This window comes from Cydia fagiglandana, chromosome 18, assembly GCF_963556715.1.
Source record: "Cydia fagiglandana chromosome 18, ilCydFagi1.1, whole genome shotgun sequence".
NCBI lineage: Eukaryota > Metazoa > Arthropoda > Insecta > Lepidoptera > Tortricidae > Cydia > Cydia fagiglandana.
This window is the reverse complement of record NC_085949.1, coordinates 11,515,792-11,539,922: the sequence shown is the minus strand read 5'-3', so window position 1 is coordinate 11,539,922 and position 24,131 is coordinate 11,515,792. Positions and strand designations below refer to the sequence as shown.

Here is a 24,131-nt window from a genome sequence, read left to right as displayed (position 1 = left end):
ACTCCCTTCGGTCGTGTTTTAATTTATCGCCACTCGTTTCGATTTTACTCTTTTTCGCACTTGTATCGTAAATAACTATTTCATGTGGATATCTAAAGGTCTAAAAGCACCAAACAAATTCCATGTTCTTTGTATTTTTACGTATACAGGGTGCTTCCAGTAACAGGAGCAATAAATTAAACTAAAGGCTGTACTCCTCAAATTGACCAACATTTGTTCAGCAACTATTAAAAATTATGAATCCTTGGACTTCCTCTTTTTCATACAAAATAAATATTGCCTTCAATGTACGCTGTCATCAGTGTGTTTGACGTTGCTTGTCACGCTGTAAACATGACAAAATTTGCAATACATTGCGTCTTAGAATAAACTTTAAAGTGTAATATAAATCAAACCATGTGTTATTTTCAAAAGTTGCTGAACAAATGTTGGTCAGTTTGAGGCGTACAGCCTATAGTTTAATTTATTGCTCCTGTTACAGAAAACACACTGTATACTCGTGGTTTTCGTATCATTTATGTTTGGGCAGACAGATGTGTTAGATGTGTATGCTTTTCCTTTCTATCAAGGCAGTAAGGAATCGGTACAACATGACATCAGTCACATTAGTATTAACAAAATTCAAACTTGATATTAAAATTAAAATTTAATAAGTTAAGGCAAGCTTACTGCGGCGTACGGCCGCGCTACGCATGGATTCATTCATTCAATAGGTATAAAATTAACGCCATCCCTCAGAGGCGTAGCATACTTATATATTATAGGCCACCGTGTGCCATGTCACAATTCTATTTATTTATTTTATTTATTATATCTTAAAGTGTTATAATTCTATTTGGCATTCTGAGGTAAAAACTGGCCAAGAAATGAAGTAGCTTGACTATACCCCGCTTTTTAGATGTCCGAGTATTCATCGTGTGAAACTAACATGATTTTTATACTCGTATCTTCAGTTTCTCGGTCCGGCGTATCATGATGCTGGAGTTCTCGCAGTACTTGGAGTGCTACCTGTGGCCGCAGTACCGCGCCGGCGCGTCGCGCGCGCACATGATGTCTATCATAGTCATGATCAACGAGAAGTTCCGAGAGAGAGTGCCCGCTTGGCAGGTGAGGAGATATTAGGATTTAGGCATTTAATTCAGCGCACAAAATTGTGGTGTGGGTGACCCACAACCACAGCAAATGGGTGAATCAACTTTTAGAACACTGATTTCGTGTCCCTAGACTCCCTAGCGAATCAATTTTTCAAAAACCATGTTGATATTTTACTTTTTTGTTTACACGGGTATTATTATAATCCATAATAATTAACAACTTGATTTATAGTAAAAATTAATTTTTGTACGGTAACGCAGCAGAAAACATTTTTCAGCTGACGTAAAAATAATATTCCGTTAACTCCAGGCATTTCTCAAGAAACCGGAGCACTTCCCCGCTTTCTTCGAACAAGTGCTGCGAGCCAGCGTGGCCGAGGACAACGAGAGCCGCAACATGAGAGAACAGACAGCTCTGCTTCTCTTCCTGAACCATTGCTTCGGAAGCATGGAGGTCCAGCTGTGCCGAGACCAGGTCAAGAGGCTGGTGTCCCTGAGCATGTGGATCAGCTTACAAGAAGGTAAAAATAAACTTATTAACATGTTTAATAAAAAAAAACCTGTTGTTACCTAGTCATATTACATGGTGTGTCTGACCATGGGGCTTTAAATCCAGGGCTTGATTTTACTCGCTAAACTGAGCTACTTTTAGTATGGGACCAACCATAAAATGGGGGAAAAAATTTTTGCTTTTCCATAGAAAACGTCGACATCTAATCAGCCAAAATGTATGAAAAAGTAAAAAAAAATTGGGAGTTCGGGGTTGGTGCCATAGTAAAAGTAGCTCAGTTTAGCGAGTAGAATCGAGCCCTGGATTTAAGCCCCATGGTCAGACACACACTGTATCTATACATTTATTATCAGCAATGAATAAGGACAAAACATTCTTCGGCAAAACATTCTTTCCCAGGATTAATTACATCAAATAAAAATAGGTATAGTGAACTTGTGAAAGTTAAATAAAGTTAGTAACACGCCCTTCATATCTATTAAAATTAATTGACGTGAATCAGAACTCAGTATGCGTTGCTTCACTAACCGCTGTCACCCGTTCAGTAGTTTTCGGTTAGTCACGTTGTAAATACGCACCTACAAAATGTACTAGACTACTCCAGAATACCTTATGTCGAATAAAGTGCAGTAACTACTATTGAAACATTATTCAATTGTGCGCCTTACTGTACGAGGATAAGGTATACAATGGAATGGGTTTTTACGTAATTAGTTAATATATTGAGCACTGCAGTAGCAGTTACATTTTACAGTGTTGACGTATTTTTGATCATTTAAATTATGGTGTCGTGATCATGAAGTGAATAACGTTGTGTAACACATGTTTTTTTAAGTTTTATATTTATACGTCTATATTTCTTAGTGGCTATTTCAAAATGGTAGTGGAAAGTGGTAGTAGAATTTGAAGGGTCAGTTAGGTAATATTATAGAGAGGTGTGGTGATATTCAAATACATCTAAAATATGTAAAAAGATGCGATTAATGATTCTGGGAAAGAATCTGAGATAAATATGGCCTTCATAGGAGCATGTGACTCGTACCTATATTTTGCCGGGTGATAAAAAAGTGTCTAAGTAATTCGTCATAGGCACTATTTTAGGGAGTGATTGGTAAAACTACAAAAAATCTTTTATTAAATTGTGTTCTTGAAGTCAGTCAAGTCTAAAATTCGTAACTTTAGACCTATTTTTTTTAATTCACCTTTAGTCACGTGGTTTTAAATTAAACCAAATAGTATCTCAATTTAAACGATACATAAAAAAATTATGATATACCTAATATCAGTGAATGTCTTTCAACACTAATTTAAATTTATTCAATTAGGTCGGAGAAATCAAGAATTCAAAGCCGTGCCAAAATGGAAGAAATACTGGAAAGCGATTCAGAAGAAAGACAAACCAGAGCTTTTAGAGAAACTGAACTGGGAGAGGAGATACCTACAGAGGCTCATGATAAAGTTCATGAATATCCTGGAGACAGTGCCGGGGGAAGGAGACGTGGATCCTAATGTTGTGAGGTGGGTATCAACCAAAAACCAACCAACCAACAACAAACCAACTTTCTGACTCAAGTGTAGATCGACTTCTTTAAGTTCCGTACCCAAAGGGGTAAAAACGGGACCCTATTACTAAGACTCCACTCTCCATCTGTATCTGATGATCCGTGATAGCTAGACAGTTGAAATTTTCACAGATGATATATTTCTGTTGCCGCATAACGACAAATACTAAAAACAGAATAAAATAAATATTTAAGGGGGCTCCCATACAAAAAACGTGTATTTTTGCCGTTTTTTGCGTAATGGCACGGAATCCTTCGTGCGCGAGTCCGCTTCACACTTGGCCGGTTTTTAATGGTGCCGAATCGTCACTGACGATGTCTACAAAGGTATGTTTTGTCAATGTTTACCTAGGTAGATATACCAAATAGTTATTTATGTAAAATAAATATATTTTGTTAGGAGAAATAGTGCAATGCAATAACGAAATTAGTGACCAAATTTAAAATAGTACACTATGTTTGTTTTTCCAATATAAGGTCCTTAATCCTATTATTGGTCTGCCCAATTTTGATATACATACATAAATCTCTGATCTAGACCACTACTGAGTAGGTATTCCTTGTTATTGGCAATTTATGCCGAAATAACCACATCCATAATGGCGCAGGTACTGCGAGCGGTTCCTGGAGCTTATGATAGATCTGGAAGCGCTGTTGCCAACTCGCCGGTTTTTCAACACGGTCATGGACGACTGCCACCTCGTCGTGCGTTGCCAGCTCGCACCGCTGACGAGAAGACCTGAGGGGCAGCTGTTCTCACAGGTGAGTCTAGTTCGTAAATCTACGTCAAAGACTTTCGTTATATCCCACCTTGCTTCACAGTTGCGTCGTCCGATCGATCATTTGATTGTAAATATAGTGTCTACCGGGAATATGACTGCCAAAAATTAAGTAGCGAACGATTTTACGGCTCGAACTAGGCAGGGTGTAGTAGGTAGTAGCAAAAAGAATAGATAGGTAGTATAAAGGGGTCCTATCATAGTCAATTTTGTAGTCACCGTAAAATTACTGCCATCTATCAACACACGACTAAAACTCAAAATAAATACGAATACAACTATCAAAAAAATGTGTATATATGGATAAATGATTTTATTATTTTTATATCATTTTTACCCATGTTCATTCCCTGATATCTATGTGTTAAAATTGTTAAATATGAAACGGGGTCATCACGCCATCTAGCCGACCATAGGCCAAAGGTGTGTGCGCCATCTATCCGAGAATGACTTTTTCTTGATTTCCGGGGCACGTTTTTTTCTTAGATTTTATTCATTTTATCGAAGTTATATATCTTTGGTAGTAGTCACTCTTGAAGTGGTCCTAGCTATTCCCGCGCTGAATCGACTACTAGTTGGTATTTGTTTTACAATGGTGACGCGAACCAGGCTGATTTAGACGGCGCGCGAACTCGTATGCGATTTTAGTTACATTGAGGACTATTGGTTACATCCAATTCAGCCGACCAATCAAATACCGCAATGTAATGAAACTCGCATGCGAGTTCTCGCACCGTCTAAATGAGCCTTAAGCCTATCTTCTATTACGAGTCTTGATAACAGTTAACACTTTCAGTGCCAAGGGCCCCAATTCCGATAGGAAATGAACCCGACTATCGTGTTCTTGGCACTGAACAACATTATTTTTTATTCCTACCAACTTGTTCTATGATATTTTCGCTATTTCTAGATTAGATCCAGTTGTCAAAACCATTTGTTGGATCGGCATAGGCCATGAATTAGCATCATTATTTTATAAGTCAGTCAAACACTATTACCATTATTCCGTTTCGTGCTTAAGGCAGCGCAAATTAGTAAGATTGAATTTTTAAATATGTAAATAAACAAATAAAACAAATCAGTCAGTATTAAGAGTATTTATTGAAAAAAAGGTAAATGTAATATAGCTGCAATGCATATAAAAAGAATATTCTATCCATACAATTCACACTGTCAAGGCAAATAAAAACTACAAAATTCTTCTTGCAGAGAGCAATTCAAAATGCTGCTAAACTCACTAACCTATTGGTTTATTCGATGCCTCGTTTGGACGGACTTTTAGGCTCATTAGTTACTAATACAGGACTTAAACGCGTAATATACTTGAAAATTATTTTCGAGGCTTATCATTTCATATCGATTAGGGAATATTTGAACATACAGTCTTTCATCATTTTACTACTCCATTATAGCAAGGATATGTTAAATACATTTATATTGATAATTACATTAAAATGACAATATTAATATACAAAGCAACACTGGCTCAGCTGCTTAAAGCGGTCTTTACATTGGGTGCTCCGGTGTGTGAGAGGGACATGACTATATACGTACATGGCGCTATCCCAGTCACACACCTGAGCGGCATGCAAGTCCGCATCTGTGTTAACTGTATAACGTGACTTAGGGTTATGTTAGTCTTATAACCCTGTGATACCAGTATGGCCATTGGTACAAGATGTCTAAAATAAAATACACACTTATTATAAAAGTTAAAACTTTGCACTCGTATTTAATTATTATCCATATAAACTTAAATAATGCGATTTGGTCCATAAATTCATCAAATTAAGTATCGTTTTGAGCATAAGTCTAATTAAATAATATAGACATACAATAAAATATTACCTATTTTGCGTTATTATCTGTAACTACAACCAGGAGTGTAAAACGGGTGTTATTTGTATAGAAACGACATAAATTGTATCCGTTTCCATTGCCCTCAGGTGTATATCGTTACAGATATAAGCATTTGTTTTATAAAATTAATCAATAGCGCTTCTACGGTGCCACATAAAATAGTAGAAAGTAAATGGGGGCGCCACTTTCTACGTAACTGTCGCATTTTTGACGTAAAATGCTTACATGGCCACAATATAATATGGTTTTTTTTTTAGTTTCATTTTATTTAATTTCTACTATTTTATGTCGCGCTATACGCCTGCACCTTATTTAACCAATTTAATAAAATAAGTAAATAATAGCACATACATACATGTCATGAAAGATTTTCCTTAATTTTACAACAGTCAATTCAGTGGTTATATAATCACAGTGATTGATAGAATCCGTCTAAGCTAACTCTGCACCAAATTGTCAAGGGACAGTGTTTTAGCGCGACCGGAAACGTCAAATTCCTTTAACCTGAGACCCAGAAGCAGTTGATGTTTTTGAATTTGGAACTCTATGTTATTCAATTAAAGTTCAAAATAGATTGTGGAATGTGTGCAAACATTTGTACCGGGGGTCTCAGAAGGATAAAACATGATGTTTGTAATGGTACCGTTACACTTTGTCACTGTCAAGTTAGTGCAGAAGCTTAAATGGATTCTGACACCTACAGTCAGCAGCAAAAGTTGCTAAGCGGGCGAGGTGTTCAAAATAACCTCGACACGCTCTTATTCTCTTAACAATAAAGTCGCGTCAAATTCATAGTGAACACCTCACCTGCTTAGTAATTTCTGCTGCTGAATGTACATTAAGGTGGTTCTCCTTATCTGAATTTCATACAATTGTATTTACAGATTTTCTCATAATAAGTTGATTTCCCGCACTTTAAACCTTGATCCATATCTTAATATGGATCGTTTGTTTTTGCAAAATGAAAAATTATGACCAGTTATTCAATGATATTATTTACAAATTCATTTAAAAATTTAGAAGATTTTGCTCTAACGCTTGTTTGTGTGAGTGATCTTTACGCTATCCATGTGAAACAAGATGGCGAGGTTAAGTTTAATCATAACCAACAAAGATGTCACTTTACCACAGGCGACCTGACTAAGTAGTGCCTAATTTGCTCGATAGGTGGTATTAGCGTAAAGGTATATGATTCACAAAATATATTGTACTGGTTTAGCTTACAAACCATTACCAGTAAAATTTAATCCCTTGATTAGTTATGTAGGTAACTACTAATCGCAGGTCAAGCCTGATTTGGTTTCTAAAGGGTTTCCAGGAATCTTCGACAATCATTTACCAGTTCCAATCTTGGATTGGCAGTGGGTAATAATTTATAATGATTTTAAATTATAATATTCTTTTTTTAATATTATAAATGCATTTTCATTGAATTATCAAAATTATTTCATTATTTATAACATTTCTAAAACATTATCATTGAGCCCGCGAAAGTGTGAAGGGTACTTTTATTCCATAGATAACCTGAGCGTTTTTCTACATCCATTTTTTCAAACTACCTACCTACCGCGTGATTTATTTCCCGTTCACCGTAAATTAGACTATGCTATACGGAATATCGCATGGTTTTAGTTGTGATCAGTTGGGATTTCATGGGTCGATTTATTTATACGGAAGACACCAAAACTCATTGTATATAGGTAAGTAATAAATGTCAAGTCATTAAAAATGTCAGTCCGTACAACAAAAGCCTAGATATTGTTGCCTTCATATCAGGCGATTCGTTTTCGCAGGGAAATGATGAGAATCACGATTCCTTCGGAGGTCAACTTCTACTAAGCATTAGTTCATACCCGGAATGACGCTGTGGCGACCACCGGCTCGCCACTCTCTACGCGCCTAAGTCCGCGCGCCTGCGCGATGCGCCACGTCCGTCGCTTAGCAACGACTCACAATACAACACACAATACCTTCTGCCTAAGAAGAAAAATCGTACGTTATTTTTAAATCGTTTTATAAATTTATGTAAATAATATTCTCCTATATGAATAGGAGAATATTATTTACATTATGATTATGAAACTTAGTTTCCCTTACATAGTTAACATGACAAGAACTAACAAAGCTGCATACAAGAAACATCAGTGGTCAGGTGGAAAAAGGAAACGGCGTCAAGTCCAAGCTGCCTTACAACACCATTATGGCACCAATTCGTAAGTATTTCACTGTCAATATCAAATCATACTAGGCTCTTCTAGGTACAGTCGCCATCAGATATATCGCAGCGGCCAAGGTATTCACAATATCTGAACACGCGCTCTAACGCCTTGACAATAGAGGCGTGTTCAGATATTTGTGAGCACCTTGGCCGCTCCAATATATCTGATGGCGACTGTACATGACACATCATCATCATCATCACTATAGTTAAGTAATTATGAATTTAAACTTTAAAAAATGTGCACTGCTGCACAACGACTACTACTCGTGCGCTGCCCGTATTCGACGGTTTTCTGCCATGTTGTTAATTTTGTAATTCTGCCTTTTTCAACCATTTATAATATTTCTTGTCCTCGCGGCTATGAGTATTACTCACAGAAATTTGCGGACCGAGTTGAAATTAACATAATAAATGGTATCATAATTCCAGAAGAAACGTGGCTTGGCGTAATGTTCAAATGAATAACCCACCTGACGTCACGATGTGTGACGATCCGTCAAATGCCCAAACGGTGATAAATAATGGTTCAACTAATGCTGAGTAAGTAAATTGATACCTGTTAGCGTTCTTAAAAGATAATGGCTTGTCACAATGTGTTTTGCATCAGGCGGTCTAGTGAAAGAGTTTGTGTAACTGGCAACCTTGTTCACTAGGGACGGGACGGTACCTACGGTAAGCATGATAAAGATATTGAAAGGAGAGTGAATGCTGGAAATCGTGTGAATCGAGCGCTTAACGCTTTTATGAGCTGCCAGAAGGTGTCGCAAAAAGCACGGTTGGCTGTTCATCATGGTGTTGGTGCCTACACTTATGTATGGTAGCGAAAGTTGGGTATGGCAGAAGAGACATCAGAGCCAAGTGAATGCAGTGGAAATGAGAGCGTTGAGAAGTGTGTGTGGTGTGAGATTGCAAGATGCTCGTAGTTTATACAAAAACTGGCCAAGTGCGAGTCGGTCTCGCGTTTCTAGGGTTCCGTACATAAGTCCAACTCACGCTTGACTGCACATTTCTTATAGGTTTTCCTGTCATCTATATATAGGTAAAGAACTATTTTGTATATTTTTTTTTCAAAACTGAGTCCCATTGGTTTCGGAAATAAAGGGAGGGAAACGGTTCTCATATTTTTCGTCGAAAATGGTATGGCCGATTATCACTTCCCAACTCACGTTTGGCGGAATTTTATTTCGCCGAATTTTCATTTCCCAACCAAATGTTTTTTTTTTATTTGCCAACCGCACAGTTACCAACTAAAGGTTTGGTCTGTGTTTTATAATGTCAATTTTCAAAATGCCAACTTTCATGTCGTAGAGTGTATTTCGGTCAAATTGTGTTTAAAAAAAAACTAATTATAGCCAGCCTTTTATGAATGTAATATGACACCTTAGGGTATGGTGTTTTACGTACACTAGCGTCCCCCCCCCTGACGCAGCCCCCCTCCCCCCCTTTTGCATGAAATATGTCCCGGTTCACAGTTTTTTACATTTTTTGAGGAAAGTATAAATTTTAGGAAAAAAGTGTCAATGAACGGAATAGTCCTTAATAAATTCTTAATAAAAAACATTATATTCATTTTTTTATGTGATGCACCATATTCATGTATTAGCTTTTACTTAGGGTTTGAAACTCATTTATTATACACGGTCACGGTGTATAACATGAGGAAACCGAATAATTTTTACAGCGTATTCGCGATCATATTTAGAGACAAAAATATCCTATAAACTTTTTTTTAAATTCGCCTAGTTTCAGAGTTCATACCAATTTAAAAACAAAACAATTTTTTAATGTTACATAGTGCAAAACGCCTTTTTGATGGCGACGTTGCTACTATGGAACGTAGTCTAAATATCCGTATTGATAGATGTCAAAAAGTGACAAGTAACACTTTGCAAAAACTAAGTTTTACGAAAAAAAAAGCAAAAATCCATTTTAACTGACAAGTTTACCAATAACATTTACTTCTTTTAACATTTACTACATTCATTAGGGTTTGCAATCCGGATCCGAAATGTATGAAATTATCCGGATCTGGATCCAGAGCCGCGGATCTTCCCATACATTTCGGTACGTCGTGCAAACCCTACTTCTTATGTACAAATATATATATTCACTCACAAACACTTGCAACACACTCTAATTTACAATATTTTGATGAAATAATCACTTTTTTACAAGTTTTTATTTAGTTTCACCTGACCGTTGTCTGTCTGTCTGTCTGTCTGTCTGTCTGTGTGTAATCAAATCTTGCAAGTTAAATTTGATCCACTTCCCAGTTTCCGATTGAGCTGAAATTTTGCATGCATGTATAAATCGGATGACAATGCAATATTATGGTACCATCGAGCCAGTCTGATGATAGAGACAGGAGGTGGCCATAGGAACTCTGTGATGAAACAACCCAACCTAATTGTGTTTGGCGTTTTTAGAACTGTCTCGATGAGTATTAGTTGTCTGTCGTAAGAAAAGTATAGTCAGCGATAAAAGCTTGTACCAAAAATGTAATTTTTGACAAAAACTTATTTTTATTTCTTAATAAACTTTTCTCTCAAATTAATAATGGCTGAGATATTTGACCCGAAAGTTGAGAAAAATCTAGGACTTGGTCAAATTTACGATGGATGTTATGTCATTATAACATCTAATTAACCGACTTCCAAATCTCAAAGAAGGAGGTTATCATTATCAATTCGGTTGTATGTTTTTATTTTTTATGTTTGTTACTCCATATATCCGTCATCACTGGACCGATTTTGATAATTATTTTTTATATTGTATGTATATGCATATAGATTGGTCCCGTTTTTGTCAAAACCCAGTTCTGATGAGATCCATGAGGAATTGAGGGAACTCCTCAAATCTTAAAGGCATATATGTAATGATTTTTAGGTTTTTATCAACAAATTAAGCATATACATCCAAAAAAGTGACATTTGATGAAGTGGAACTGCTGATGATGATCAGAACGGAACTCTTCAACGACGCATAGTTCGCGTTTGGCGATTTTTCCTCTTCGTTATGTTTGTTAAGCAAGTTAAGTTTTTAAGCCACCTTTTTGTCAAGCTCGAGTTCTGATGATGGGATCCATGAGGAATCGAGGGAACTCCTCAAATCTTAAAGGCATGCGCATAGAAATTTTTGTATTTACATCAGAAAATCAAGCATTTTCATTAAAAACTGTCGCATTTCATGAAGTGGACTTGCTGATGATGACCAGAACAGAACTCTTCAACGACGCATAGTTCACGTTTGGCTATTTTTCGCCTGTGTTATGTTTGTTAAGCAAGTTAAGTTTTTAAGCCACATTTTTGTCAAGCTCGAGTTCTGATGATGGGATCCATGAGGAATCGAGGGAACTCCTCAAATCTTAAAGGCATGCGTATAGTAATTTATGTATTTACATTAGAAAATTAAGCATTTTTATTAAAAACTGTCGCATTTGATGAAGTGGAACTGCTGATAATGACCAGAACCGAACTCTTCAACGACGCATAGTTCACTTTTGGCGATTTTTCCTCTTGGTTATGTTTGTCAAGCAAGTTAAGTTTTAAAGCGATTTTTCCTCTTGGTTATGTTTGTCAAGCAAGTTAAGTTTTTAAGCCACATTTTTGTCGAGCTCGAGTTCTGATGATGAGATCCATGAGGAATCGAGGGAACTCCTCAAATCTTAAAGGCATGCGTATAGGAATTTTTGTATTTTCATCAGAAAATCAAGCATTTACATTAAAAACTGTCGCATTTGATGAAGTGGACTTGCTGATGATGACCAGAACAGAACTCTTCAACGACGCATAGTTCACGTTTGGCTATTTTTCCTCTTTGTTATGTTTGTTAAGCAAGTTAAGTTTTAAGCCACATTTTTGTCAAGCTCGAGTTCTGATGATGGAATCCATGAGGAATCGAGGGAACTCCTCAAATCTTAAAGGCATGCGTATAGAAATTTTTGTATTTACATCAGAAAATCAAGCATTTTCATTAAAAACTGTCGCACTTGATGAAGTGAAACTGCTGATGATGACCAGAACAGAACTCTTCAACGACGCATAGTACACGTTTGGTGATTTCGAATTTCGATTATGATTTGGACTGCGGCCCGGATTCCGACCAGAACCGGACTCATCGGACCGGTTTGGACCCGTACCCGGACCTAGACTCGGACCCGGATTCGGACCCGGACCCGGGATCGGACCCGGACTCGGACCTTGACCCGGAAAACCACTATGATACCTAAACTAAATAAACTACTATGGTTACTAACCATAAAATGTAGGTACAAAATATGATGATGCCAAACCCCTCCCGCTCAAACCCCCGTACACCGCACCGCATGCGCCTTTAAGTGGGTTAGGTTAAGTTTGAACTGCGATCCTCACAGAACCGAACAAAAGTGGGTTAGGTTAGGTTAGGTTAGAGGAGAGAATGGGAGAGGATTGTGCCGTGAAGAGAGCGTACTTGGGACAACGAAATGAGAGACACCCGATTGGACGTCCAAGGTACAGCAGAAACGACGTCGTTGCTCAAGACCTGCTCAACCACGGCCATAGCGACTGGCGAGAACTATTGCAAGACCGAGAAATATGGCGTGATCTGGTGTTGGAGGCCAGGACTCTTTTTGGGTCGTTGCGTCACTATAGTAAGTATTATTAATATCCAGAAAGGAAAATGGGGACTACCTACGTTTGTATGAAAAGGCGATTTATGGGCGGTGGTCGTCCACATTCATCTTAAGGCGGAAATTAATCTAATGAACGTTTTTGCTGACTGGACTGAGCTTATAAATAAATAATAATTTAAAAAAATACAATCTTGCCTTTTTTCAAATGACATTATTTATATTAAATATATTAAGAACGGGTCACTCAAAAAAATACAATCTTGCCTTTTTTCAAATGACATTATTTATATTAAATATATTAAGAACGGGTCACTCACGTATTTTAAGTCGAAAAACGCTCGACATTTTAAGGTTCGATGTGCTCGATATGTCTGTGTCTCACGGAAGTTTTGTTAGACATGATTTATTGAGAAATATGCGAATTAAGTTATCCAAATAACGGTTACAAATAAGAAGTCCCTATCACAGAGTTATGAACCCTGGCAGAGTTGAATACATAATATTTAATGTCGATATTTAACTAAACATAAGACAAACTCTTTATTTCATTTACGCGAGCGGAGCCGCGGGCCCGCCTAGTCTTACATAACTTCGAATCTATGTATATTAAAATTATTAAAAAAAACATGTCCACCTTTGGGTTACTAATTTACATATGTGTACCAAATTTCAACTTATTTAATTGGTCTGGTAGTTTCCGAGAAAAGAGGCTGTGACAGACAGACAGACAGACAGACGCACCAGTGATCCTATAAGGGTTCCATTTTTTTCCTTTTGAGGTACGGAACCCTAAAAACAACAATGTATAGAATTGACATTACAACTGAGAAAGGTATGTTGAGAATTGAGATGGTTTGGACACGTGGAAAGAATGAGTGAAAAAAGGCTATTAACAAAGAGAGTGTATAAGGGTGAAGTGGAAGTTGGAGTTGGAAGGGGTAGACCTCGGCAGACTTTCTCTGATCATATTGGAGAAATCCTGAAAAAAGGCCAGATCAAGAGCCCCCTAAACAGGCGAGCGTGTATGAGGAATTTTATGAAAGTGAAGGAAGCGAAAGAGGTATGTCAGGATCGTGGCAAGTGGAAATCCGTGGTCTCTGCCTACCCCTCCGGGAAATAGGCGTGATTGTATGTATGTTTCAAGTAGCAAAGTACCGTTCGAGCTGCTGAGATGAAAACAATATTTTTAGGAGTGGCACTCCATCATACATGTAAAGAAGAATGTTTTTTGTTCAGTAAAATCAATTGCGTGTGGCACAATGTTCGATAGGTCTTAAAACCAAGTAAGGCTAGGTCACAGACAAAACATGGCTAGGTTCACACTACGAAATATTTCTCATGTACAGTATAAGTACGAGGTTTTAGCAACAAAATTTCTATAGCAGCTTTGTCGTCCTACGTTGCGGACTACCGTGTTTGACGTATGATAACAGTGCGCGCCATTTTTTTGAAATTTATAAAGAAAACCGCTGTTTTTGGGACCAGAAATCACCCAATCATTCCAACAAATAATGGAGGAATAGGCATTGCAACAATTATTACCAATACTGAAGAAATATGACGCTCTCTGGCGAATTTTTAGCAGTTTTTTTTCCCACACTCTTTTTTATTTTTATGCAGAAAATACATAGCAGAAGAGCTATTTTCTTTTTTTTTTATTATGCGTAACATTTTCAAGAGTAAGTAGACCGACACTTGTGAGAAACGAAGCAGTACTGATGATGGACGGCAAAACAGTACCGTGTGTGAGCTATTTCTTGCTCCGTAGTCCTGCAAGGCGTACTACAATGTAGGAGCTAAAGAGGCACGGCCGAACCGAGCCATTTTCTCGCAAGCCGTTCGGCTTCTGGAGGAGGCGAACGGCTCCGGACTCCCGACGGATTCCATCGCTTCTGCTATACCTACACAATGTATAAGCACATTGAAAATGTGCTCCCGGCGCGGCCCGACTCAGCCGCCCGCGGTAGGAATCGTGCAGTAGGTATAAAGTAATAGCACAATCGCAGTAGGACTAACCTCGAAATCTCTAGAACAGTGCTGAAATTTGGTAGGGTAAGACCTCCAGTGAATGAACACTTAAGGAATTATCCAAGTTTGAAAAATCATTTCTCAGCATTCATTATTAATTTCAATAATTATCTGCAATTTAATGAATCCTCATTTAATAAATAAGAACGTAATTATTTATTCACTGGAGGGTTTACCCTATGTATGTATGTTAATTAAAGGTCTCTTCTTCATGTCCACACTATTTCCGTCACTATTGTCCGACATGCACTTGGCCGGTTGTTGAAAATCTTGAAATTGAAATATCATCAAATCATCATTTACAGAATCCCACTAAAAACGTACGCAAATAAGAATCCACCAACTGTTCGTTTTGAAGCCCCAATCACGTCGACCTCAAGCACACCTCGAGCAGTTGGCGATGAAGCACCTGCAAAACAGGTCGAAGTAAACTGGCCAAATCCTGACCCGGACGTGGAAAGTCACCAACTGTTGGTAGAGACGGTTCCCCACGAAACTTTAGGCGATCTATCTGGCTATCGGATTGTGGACATTAACCATGTCCTCCAATGGGCTTTTATCGTTGAAAGGCACAAAAACAGCTGCCCAGGTTCGACCATAAAATTTGTCAAAGAGACTAGAAACGGGTTTAATAGTGTTCTAACATTTCAATGTCAGATTTGCGGAAAGGTCTTCAAAAATTCGACTGAAAAAAATGAAGACATTAATAAAGCCTTCGTATGGGGCACAGTATCGGCCGGCAGCTACTACGCTGCTACAGCACACCTTACCAGCTGTATGGATATCCCAACAATGTCGAGCAATAAATTTCGCTCCATTGAAAAAGAATTGGGGGAGGTTTGGGAAAACCATTTAACTGAAGTAATTATGAAAGCTGGACAAGAAGAACGAGACATTGCCATTCAAAAGGGACAAATTAACGAGAACGGATTGCCATATACGACAGTGTATCTCGATGGAGGTTGGCTCAAACGATCATATGGTCATAATTATAATTCATCATCTGGAATGGTAAGATAACTTTATTTATTACTTTTAGACCGAGAGACAGTGATCGTTTAGCAAAAAAAAAATTAACTCCCTTGCGGTATGGCGGCCATTTGGAACCATCCGAAAAGTATGGCATGGTGATGTCCATGAATGGCTGCTCGACGATGATCACCTGTGCAAAAATTAGCTTGGCACAAATGATTGAATTGTTTTTTTTTAATTAATGTGTTCGCCTCAGTATGGCGGGCTGTCTACCGCCTACTTCTTTTTTATGGACTAGGTATCGAAAAATACGAGGATTTTTGTGGAACAAATCGTTCGACACTCGTATTTTATCCGTCACGTTCGACTAACGCCCACGCGATTGGGCCGTCGGTACCAGCGCTATGACCATCATTTTTCTTTCCTTCATTACGTACTTAGACCCCTGACGAACCGCCATACTGGTACAAATGACCCAGTAAAATGTGTCACTGTCTTCCGGTCTATGTACTTTGACAACATATTTTTTCCCGTCCCATTCCAGCATACCTATAAATTCCTTACACGATTCACATGAATAAATAAATGAATATTAGGGGACTAATCAGTAATTTACATGTTATGCGAGACAATAAGAATAATTTATTTATTCGTAACATGCCATAAATATCAGCTTGAGTGGTTACCTATCCGCCGCCGTAGAGACTTGCACATCTTATCTCTAATTTATAAGGTGCTGTTCTGCCCCTCTTCTCCAACTTACCTTGCAGAACGGTTTAGGTTTTTGGCGGATGGAAGTGACCACCGGCTGCGATCTAGTGCGGATCTATCGCTTGCTATTCCTCCCCACAAACACCGGTCTTACAATAAGTCAAAGTCATTCACGATACACTCTGTGAAGCTATGGAACGCGTTGCCATCCCCGCTAAGGCAGTGTCAGTCTGTAGCGTCGCTGAAGGCAAAATTAAAGAGGTTATGGCAATAACACAAAATGTCAATTGAAGGACACGTACTGCCCTACTAAACCGAGTGGCGCTATCTCAAAAGAAAATCCATTACGAATTTATACTTTAGTTTCTATAGCTACTTCTTTTAAGTCTCGCCGTCATGTACATTTTATCTTAGTTTGACTACCATTTCATATGTATCTCTCAGTTACTTAAAGGTTAGCTGGAAGAGATCCCTTAACGGGATAAGTTCGCCTTTGTACACATTTATTGTATTCTCTCTGTGTTATGTACTTGTTTTGTGCAATAAAGTGTTTACTACTACTACTACTACTAAAATACAATCGTTCATTATTCTTAATATGATATAGGTAGGGTTTGCAATCCGGATCCGAAATGTATGAAATTATCTGGATCCGGAGCCGCGGATCTTCCCATACATTTCGGTAAGTCGTGCAAACCCTAGATATAGGTATATACCTGTTACCTATATCGTAATAAAAATGGTAATAGGCACTGTTATAATTAAGTAACCAAAGGACAACGAGTAATTTTGGTCCATATCCTCAATACTTATGAAACCTATGCCAAATGATAGCTTCAATGCTATCATTTATATCATACTATGACAGTTAAGTCAAAGTCGCGGGCCAACATGGTCTTGGCCCAAAGGGTAAAACGGGACCCTATTACTAAGACTTCGCTGTCCGTCCGTCCGTCCGTCCGTCCGTCCGTCTGTCACCAGGCTGTATCTCATGAACCGTGATAGCTAGACAGTTGAAATTTTCACAGATGATGTATTTCTGTTGCCGCTATAACAACAAATACTAAAAACAGAATAAAATAAAGATTTAAATGGGGCTCCCATACAACAAACGTGATTTTTGACCAAAGTTAAGCAACGTCGGGAGTGGTCAGTACTTGGATGGGTGACCGTTTTTTTTTTGTTTTTGTTTTGCATTATGGTACGGAACCCTTCGTGCGCGAGTCCGACTGGCAAATGACGAGAGTATAGCGTGTGGTTATATGTAATTGAATCTTAAGTGTAGCGTGGGACCTAAGACATGAGATACAAAAAAAATATGGACTCGTGTGGCATATAAGTGACACCCGACCAAATCGCTGAAATAGAGCAACAAACTAAAGATCAGCATGATAACGAACTCTACAACGTGATCAGGAGTGATAGATTGACTGCAAGCCAATTCGGGATGGTAATTAATTACTCTTCCTGAGACCAAGATAAGTCTGCAAAGATTTTGTTAGCAAACTCAGTGCAAGTGTTATTTTAAACGTCAAACTTTCATGAAATTTTGACTTATAAATAACACTTGCACTGCGTATGCTATCAAAATAGTTGCAGACTTTTCTTGATGGTCTCACTCTAGCAACATATTTACTCTACATTTTTTTTCCTATGAACTTGTCTGAAATGTATATGCAACTATCTGTAGACTGGACATATTGGACCGGAATATGAACAGAACTTTTTGTATTGATTTCGAGCTCACGATATTTTCACGCAGTTACATGCATCTTGTTTATGGGTAACTGATAGGGTTTGCACGACGGATCCGAAATGTATGGGAAGATCCGCGGATCCGGATCCAGATCCGGATAATTTCATACATATCGGATCCGGATTGCAAACCCTAGTAACTGATGATAGCGGGCGGGTGTCTCAGTATAGGTGTAGTAGACCGCGCTCGCTCTACCCTTAGGTATTCGTGTGCGTCGGTTGCGTTCGCTTTCAACGTTATTACTGAATCGCGATTAGAAAGGGATTGAGATAGCTGTCAATCCATATTGATTTTGACGTAAGTGTATGGAAATCTGTTATTTCTAATCCCTTTCTGATCGCGGCATGATAATACCACTAGTCGTATTCACACTTGTTGGTATGTCCACGCACACTAAACTCACAGTGTCACTACGCGTGTTTGATTCGGATATCACTACAAAAGGTTATCACGGTCCATATCCCGGTCGATATAAGTCTAGTGAAACTAACCGTGAATCATTCAAAACTGTTTTCTGTAGACTATAATTTTTTCTAACCAGGTATGCAAACGACGAAATAAAACTCCTTGCCACAATCACGTGAAACAAATTTTGTATAAAAACAATATTTTAACATCTGATATGAAATACGGGCAGCATAACGAAGCTGTTGCAAGGACTCTTTTTGAAACCACAACGAATAAAAAAGTGGAACGTGCGGGTTTATTTATTGATAAACAATACGGATTCCTAGGCGCAAGTCCAGATGGTAAATATGTATCTGCAAAGAATCTTTGTTTGAAACTATGACAAGCACAGTCAAGCGCAGTCTTATTAATGCTAATATTATTAAAGTGAAACTATTATTCTATCGCCCAAATGTTTTAGACTGTCTACTAGCATGTCGCATTACATTAGTTACAGCATTAGTAAAACTCTACTTCATTTCTAGTACCTAGAGTTCATAGTCTGAAAGCGAGGACCTATAACACCAAAATAGTCAAAACAAGAGTTCATGTCTCTCTGAAATAAGCATCATCATCCAATTCCCATCGATTGCTGGTTACTCGCAACTCGCAAGCATGTAGACATCTCGAAAACTCCAGTGTAACGTGACCATGAGATTGATGAGATCCATTTGTCGAAATTTTTCAGTTTAATGCCTACAATCCGAAAAAAAATTTTACTTGCATCGTAGTTTCCTAAAACCACTCAATTAATTTTTATTTTAGGTATCATTATTGATGAGAATGCTCTACTTGAAATAAAATGCTTTCCATCACTGAAAAGAAGCCAAGAAAGCATTGAAACCGCGGCTGAAAGCCGCGGAAATAAGTTTTGCTTGAAATATAATAAGGAAGGTAAATTGGTTATGAACACAAACCATAATTATTATTACCAGGTGAGTATTTTATTGTGTATAATAACTTTATTCAGATAATATTAATTATAAATACAATACTAACAAATCTAAATATGCGTGTAAACATAATCCCAACTTATTCGACTTGTTCTTGTAGTGTTTTAGTTTATATAATTTTTCTTCGTGGATTACATTTATCAAATAAAAGTTATAACTTAATGACTATTATATTGTATTACTAGGTGCAAGGACAACTGCGTATTGCTGACATGGCAAAATGTTATTTTGTCTGTTTTATTGACCCTGGGATAAATATGACTATAATCGAAGTAGACCGAGACGAGGACTTTATACACAATATGATATCAAAACTCGTATCTTTTTACAAGAACTGCATCGTCCCCGAGCTCATTCTGCGAAGAGTTCCAAAAAACCAAAAATGCGTCGAAATTTCAGACTTGCCTGGTACGTTACAGATTTATTTAAGATTTACCCAGGATGGAACAGAGGTGGTATATTTATTCAAAGTGTAGTTGAATTGTTGTTTTTGTACACAAATTGTATATCCGTTTGCCTGATTCAGTCCTAGATATATACTTCTTACTTTTAGTTCATCTGATGTTGGAGCCAGGAGGTTGATTTGCTAACTCAATCTACTAGAGTTCAATTTGTTCAAAAAGTCCTTCACATTATCTTTAGCATAGTCAACGATGGAACTATAAAGAAAGAGAGAAATTGGGCGTCTTTTGTTGTTTTACAGAATTAATATAATATTCATTCCTATGTATAGTTATCATTATTTAAATGAACTCAACACGGGATGAGCTGTGGTTAAAGTATAATTTGTGTTAATTTATAGTCAATAATTAGTTTTTGGTAAAAAAAAACATTTTTGGTTTGGTATATGTTATTATCAATGACTGCAGTTTTCTTTCCATAGGCAACAAACAACAACATTCAGACAAATCTAATAATCCCAAACACAATTAGCTTGCGTTGTTTTATCACAGAGTTCCCATAGACACCTTCTGTGTTCATCATCAAATCAGCTCTATGTCATAATAATATTGCATATTGTCATTGTATTATGAGTGCAAAATATCAACTCAATCGGAAATCGGCTAGTAAGCCTTATGTAGCTTCCAAAATTTGACCTACACTAACATACATACTTATGGCGTTATTCATAAATATAGGTATTCATAAAACATTTAATTTCAAGTACTTTTAACTATTGTAATTTCGACTAGATTTTTTAAACTTTTTTATCCTTTCCTATAATCAATTATGATCGTTTTTAGCTGATCATCAAAAACAATAAACGTCGGACAACGGACAGTTCACGTCACGTCATCCCTGTAAAGATGAAAAAAAAAATAGTATAGTATTTGTAAATATATACTCATGTACATAGTAAAATCATGTTGTTTAATTGATAGTGCCTACAAAAAGAAAATACGTTTATTTCCATTATTTATCCAATGTTTCGCCCTGAAAACTCTGAAATACATGCTAACTAGCATGTGATATGTATAATGATTATAATGAATGATTGATTTATTTGAGGAATATAATTTTAATTTAGTTTTATTGGTAATATAAAACTAAATTAAAATTATATTTTATCATTTTGATTAGCTGACTGATGCACGGATCTAAAATGTATGCGAAGAACCGCGGATTCGGATCCAGATCCGGATAATTTCATACATTTCGGATCCGGATTGCAAACCCTATGTGCGGACAACCAATCTGTCCGTATTTTATTTACTGTAAGCTTATTTTTAGGGTTCCGTACCTCAAAAGGAAAAAAAAGAACCCTTATAGGATCACTCGTGCGTCTGTCTGTCTGTCTATCTGTCTGTCTGTCTGGCTGTCCCAGCCGATTTTCTCCGGAACTACTGAACCAATTAATTTGAAATTACTACTGATTCTAAAATTTTGGAAAAACTACATAAAATAAATGATGTGTTAAAAATTGGGTATCGTCTTGGGTCGTCCCATTCGTTATTCGTCAAGTTCTTAAATTAGTCCTATTCTGCTTTCGTCACTCATTCTTCATTGATCACAATCGTCGGTGGCTTTCAATGTAGAATGAGTGACGAAAGCAGAATAGGACTAATTTAAGAACTTGACGAAAAACGAATGGGACCACCCAAGACGATACCAAAAATTGTGTTATATACGAAACCAGGAACGCGAGTCCGACTCGCACTTGGCCGGTTTTTTTTTGTTGCTATTTTTCCATACATCATTCCGAATCCAATGAGGTACCTTATGTCACACGTATTTTTAGGATTAGTAAGTATCTCTAATTTTCACCATTTTAAACTTGACGACGAAACTACACTCTGCGTGTACACGGTGGCTAAAAAATAACTGCATTCCCGTTGCCAGGGAGGTTTTGGATTTACACTGAGCAACTTTTGCGAAGTAAAAATTTACCCTTCCATAGAAAATGGACCAGCCAAAATGTTTGAAACAGCAAATTTTTTTTTCACGATTTCGTGGTTGGTTCCATAGTAAAAGTAGTTCAGTATAATCCCAAAACCTCTCTGGCAACGGGAATGCAGATATTTTTAAGCCACCCTGTATATGTACTGGAAATAGATAAGAATGGGTATCTTTGGCTAGGCACTCAGTTTTGCACCGTAGCGAACGAAACTCTAAGTCTCTCTGTCGCACTAATTAGATGAGTGATAGAGAGAGATAACCGTTTCGTTCGCTACGGCGCAAATGATTGGCACCTTAGCTAGGCCCTTTGGAGATCTAAGAACTGTGTATATTCGGAAAATACGACCATAGTGGTTATCCCGAGCGGACATCCCATTTGCCGCACTCGCTAAGCGGATGGAATGAAGCAATTGCTTTAAAGCTTGCATTATGTAGGTACTCTCTCCTAAACTACCTACTAAAGCATGAATATTTCAGTTCTGCATTGAAATTCAACTTTGGATCCATGGACATTCTTTTATTCTAGTTAAAACCGTCAGTGTGCTCCATAAGTTCCACTACGTCACGTATTTTAGTACTTCAAGCTTACAAACGTGCATGATGTACCTACTTAGTGGAATCTACAATTTCTATACAAATGTGGCTTTCCATCAGACAATGGTCCTTTTTTATCAGGAGTTCTGTTGAAAAGGACCATATTGCACTTGAAGCCTAAGGATTATGTGATGGAAAGCCACAAATATTTGGAACACTTTTTTAGCATCAGGATTGAATATAGGTACCTATTGATTTTAGTTTACTAGTGATTTTGAGTTGGAAGAACCAGATTAAAAAGATTAGGATCTGTGAGGCTCAGGTCTTCAAATTTTTTTTCGAAAAAAGCTCTTTTGGACCATTATGACGCATGCTCCTTTGCGGCATGAAAAAACACATTGTAGAAAGTATGTTTCAGTGACCCTTGAAATTTTTAATTTTGAATGTAAGTAGGTAGTTAGAATCGGACCAAGCTAACGCCTGAGCCACGAGCCACGAAACGCACGCTACGTGCGTGCATATGTAAGTATTGCGTAGGTAATGTATGGCACTCGATGACAACGTCTAGCAAAAAGAAATAAGTAAAGGTCTGTCTAAGATCTGCATACAGTTACGAATTTATCGTATGGGCCCCTACAAATCTCACAGATAATTGCATGTGATTTGCGTTACATTCTACGATTTATTGCAAGGTACCTATGTAGTATGTACTTATATGGAATACACCGTCCGTGACCATAGACAATCCGCCCATTTTGATGCTAAATTCAGCTCGTCTGGTTGCGCCTTTACCATAAATTAATCTTGCTAAAAATTCGTCTCCTACACTGCGCCATCTAGTTTACAGTATTGTCCCTAGTTAGCTAATGAAAGTAATAAGAGAAAAGCCACTTTCTGTACTAGCGACCTCTAGTCTATTTTGGCGTAATAGTAATACGACTGACACCTGGTGAATGACAGTACGTATGGTAGTGTGCGTGAATGTAAGAAATTGCAATATTTTGCAGTTTATACAGATTTTTGATGAAATTTACAGACTGTTGAGTTAAAATATTTCGATTTAGACGTCATATTTTTTGTTGTCGTCGCCAGATATCAACATGTCTTAAAAATGTTTGAGTTTTGGAAACGATAGTGATAATTCGAAAATTGTGCACAGTCACGCCATCTTTTGGCGGTTAGTCGGCAGGACATCCCTACACATCCACCTTAAAACTAACTACAACTCGACGCTTATCATGAATAGTGGCACAACTCAAAATGAAATGCTATTACATTTAATATTCTATCTTTTACTGGTAAGATTTAAAATCGAACGACATTTCATTTTGAGTTGTGCCACTATTCATGATAAGCGTGTAGTATTAGCTGCCAATTGTGATTAGCGATTGAGATTTTTGCCTACTCCAACTTATCTAATTGTGAGAATTAGTCCTTATCGAAAGATAAGAATCATAACCATTGGTTAAAATGACAATTCGTGCTAGAGGTCGCAACTGCCGTTAGGTATACTTTTAAAAACCTGATCGCTTAGTAACGTATCAATAAATAGTTATTTCACAGCAATTGCTTTAGATAGTTTAGATCAGCGGTCGGCAACCAGCGGCCCGCGAACCTCTCACTTGCGGCCCGCGAGCCTCCCTGGCTATAAGTATTGTATGTAAAATTGACAAATGAAAATGTCTGATAAAGTC

General features: G+C 37.5%; 3 protein-coding genes and 1 long non-coding RNA gene across 4 annotated transcripts in view; 3 read left to right on the top strand and 1 right to left on the bottom strand.

Annotated features, from left to right (window-relative positions):
• Positions 1-24,131, top strand: part of LOC134673178 (RNA helicase aquarius) — a 119,887-nt gene that overhangs the window by 4,224 nt on the left and 91,532 nt on the right. The window contains exons 3-6 of the mRNA XM_063531132.1: positions 954-1,107; positions 1,405-1,615; positions 2,931-3,123; positions 3,776-3,929. Coding sequence (XP_063387202.1) covers positions 954-1,107; positions 1,405-1,615; positions 2,931-3,123; positions 3,776-3,929 — 712 coding nt within the window. The remainder of the gene's footprint in view (positions 1-953; positions 1,108-1,404; positions 1,616-2,930; positions 3,124-3,775; positions 3,930-24,131) is intronic.
• Positions 5,029-23,967, bottom strand: LOC134673050 (uncharacterized). Its single transcript, XR_010099405.1, has 2 exons — positions 23,658-23,967; positions 5,029-6,655 (listed from the first exon to the last, which is right to left on the bottom strand). It is a non-coding gene; the product is annotated as an uncharacterized LOC134673050 (long non-coding RNA).
• Positions 7,783-15,839, top strand: LOC134673287 (uncharacterized). The gene is made up of 4 exons (XM_063531250.1): positions 7,783-7,798; positions 7,908-8,019; positions 8,457-8,567; positions 14,973-15,839. The coding sequence occupies exons 2-4, from the start codon at positions 7,913-7,915 to the stop codon at positions 15,685-15,687; spliced, it is 933 nt and encodes a 310-aa protein (XP_063387320.1). The 5' UTR covers positions 7,783-7,798; positions 7,908-7,912; the 3' UTR covers positions 15,688-15,839.
• On the top strand, positions 17,697-20,868 carry LOC134673288 (uncharacterized). Its single transcript, XM_063531251.1, has 5 exons — positions 17,697-17,800; positions 18,648-18,855; positions 19,319-19,488; positions 19,692-19,914; positions 20,751-20,868. Exons 1-5 carry the CDS (start codon positions 17,798-17,800, stop codon positions 20,768-20,770), a joined length of 624 nt encoding a protein of 207 aa, XP_063387321.1. The 5' UTR covers positions 17,697-17,797; the 3' UTR covers positions 20,771-20,868.

Coding starts and splice junctions, on each gene's coding strand:
- LOC134673287 (XM_063531250.1), top strand. CDS start 7,913: ATGACAAGAACTAACAAAGCTGCATACAAGAAACATCAGTGGTCAGGT. Junction 8,020..8,456: donor CACCATTATGGCACCAATTC/GTAAGTATTTCA, acceptor TCATAATTCCAG/AAGAAACGTGGCTTGGCGTA. Junction 8,568..14,972: donor AATGGTTCAACTAATGCTGA/GTAAGTAAATTG, acceptor CATCATTTACAG/AATCCCACTAAAAACGTACG.
- LOC134673288 (XM_063531251.1), top strand. Junction 18,856..19,318: donor CCTAGGCGCAAGTCCAGATG/GTAAATATGTAT, acceptor TTTTTATTTTAG/GTATCATTATTGATGAGAAT. Junction 19,915..20,750: donor CGAAATTTCAGACTTGCCTG/GTACGTTACAGA, acceptor GATCGTTTTTAG/CTGATCATCAAAAACAATAA.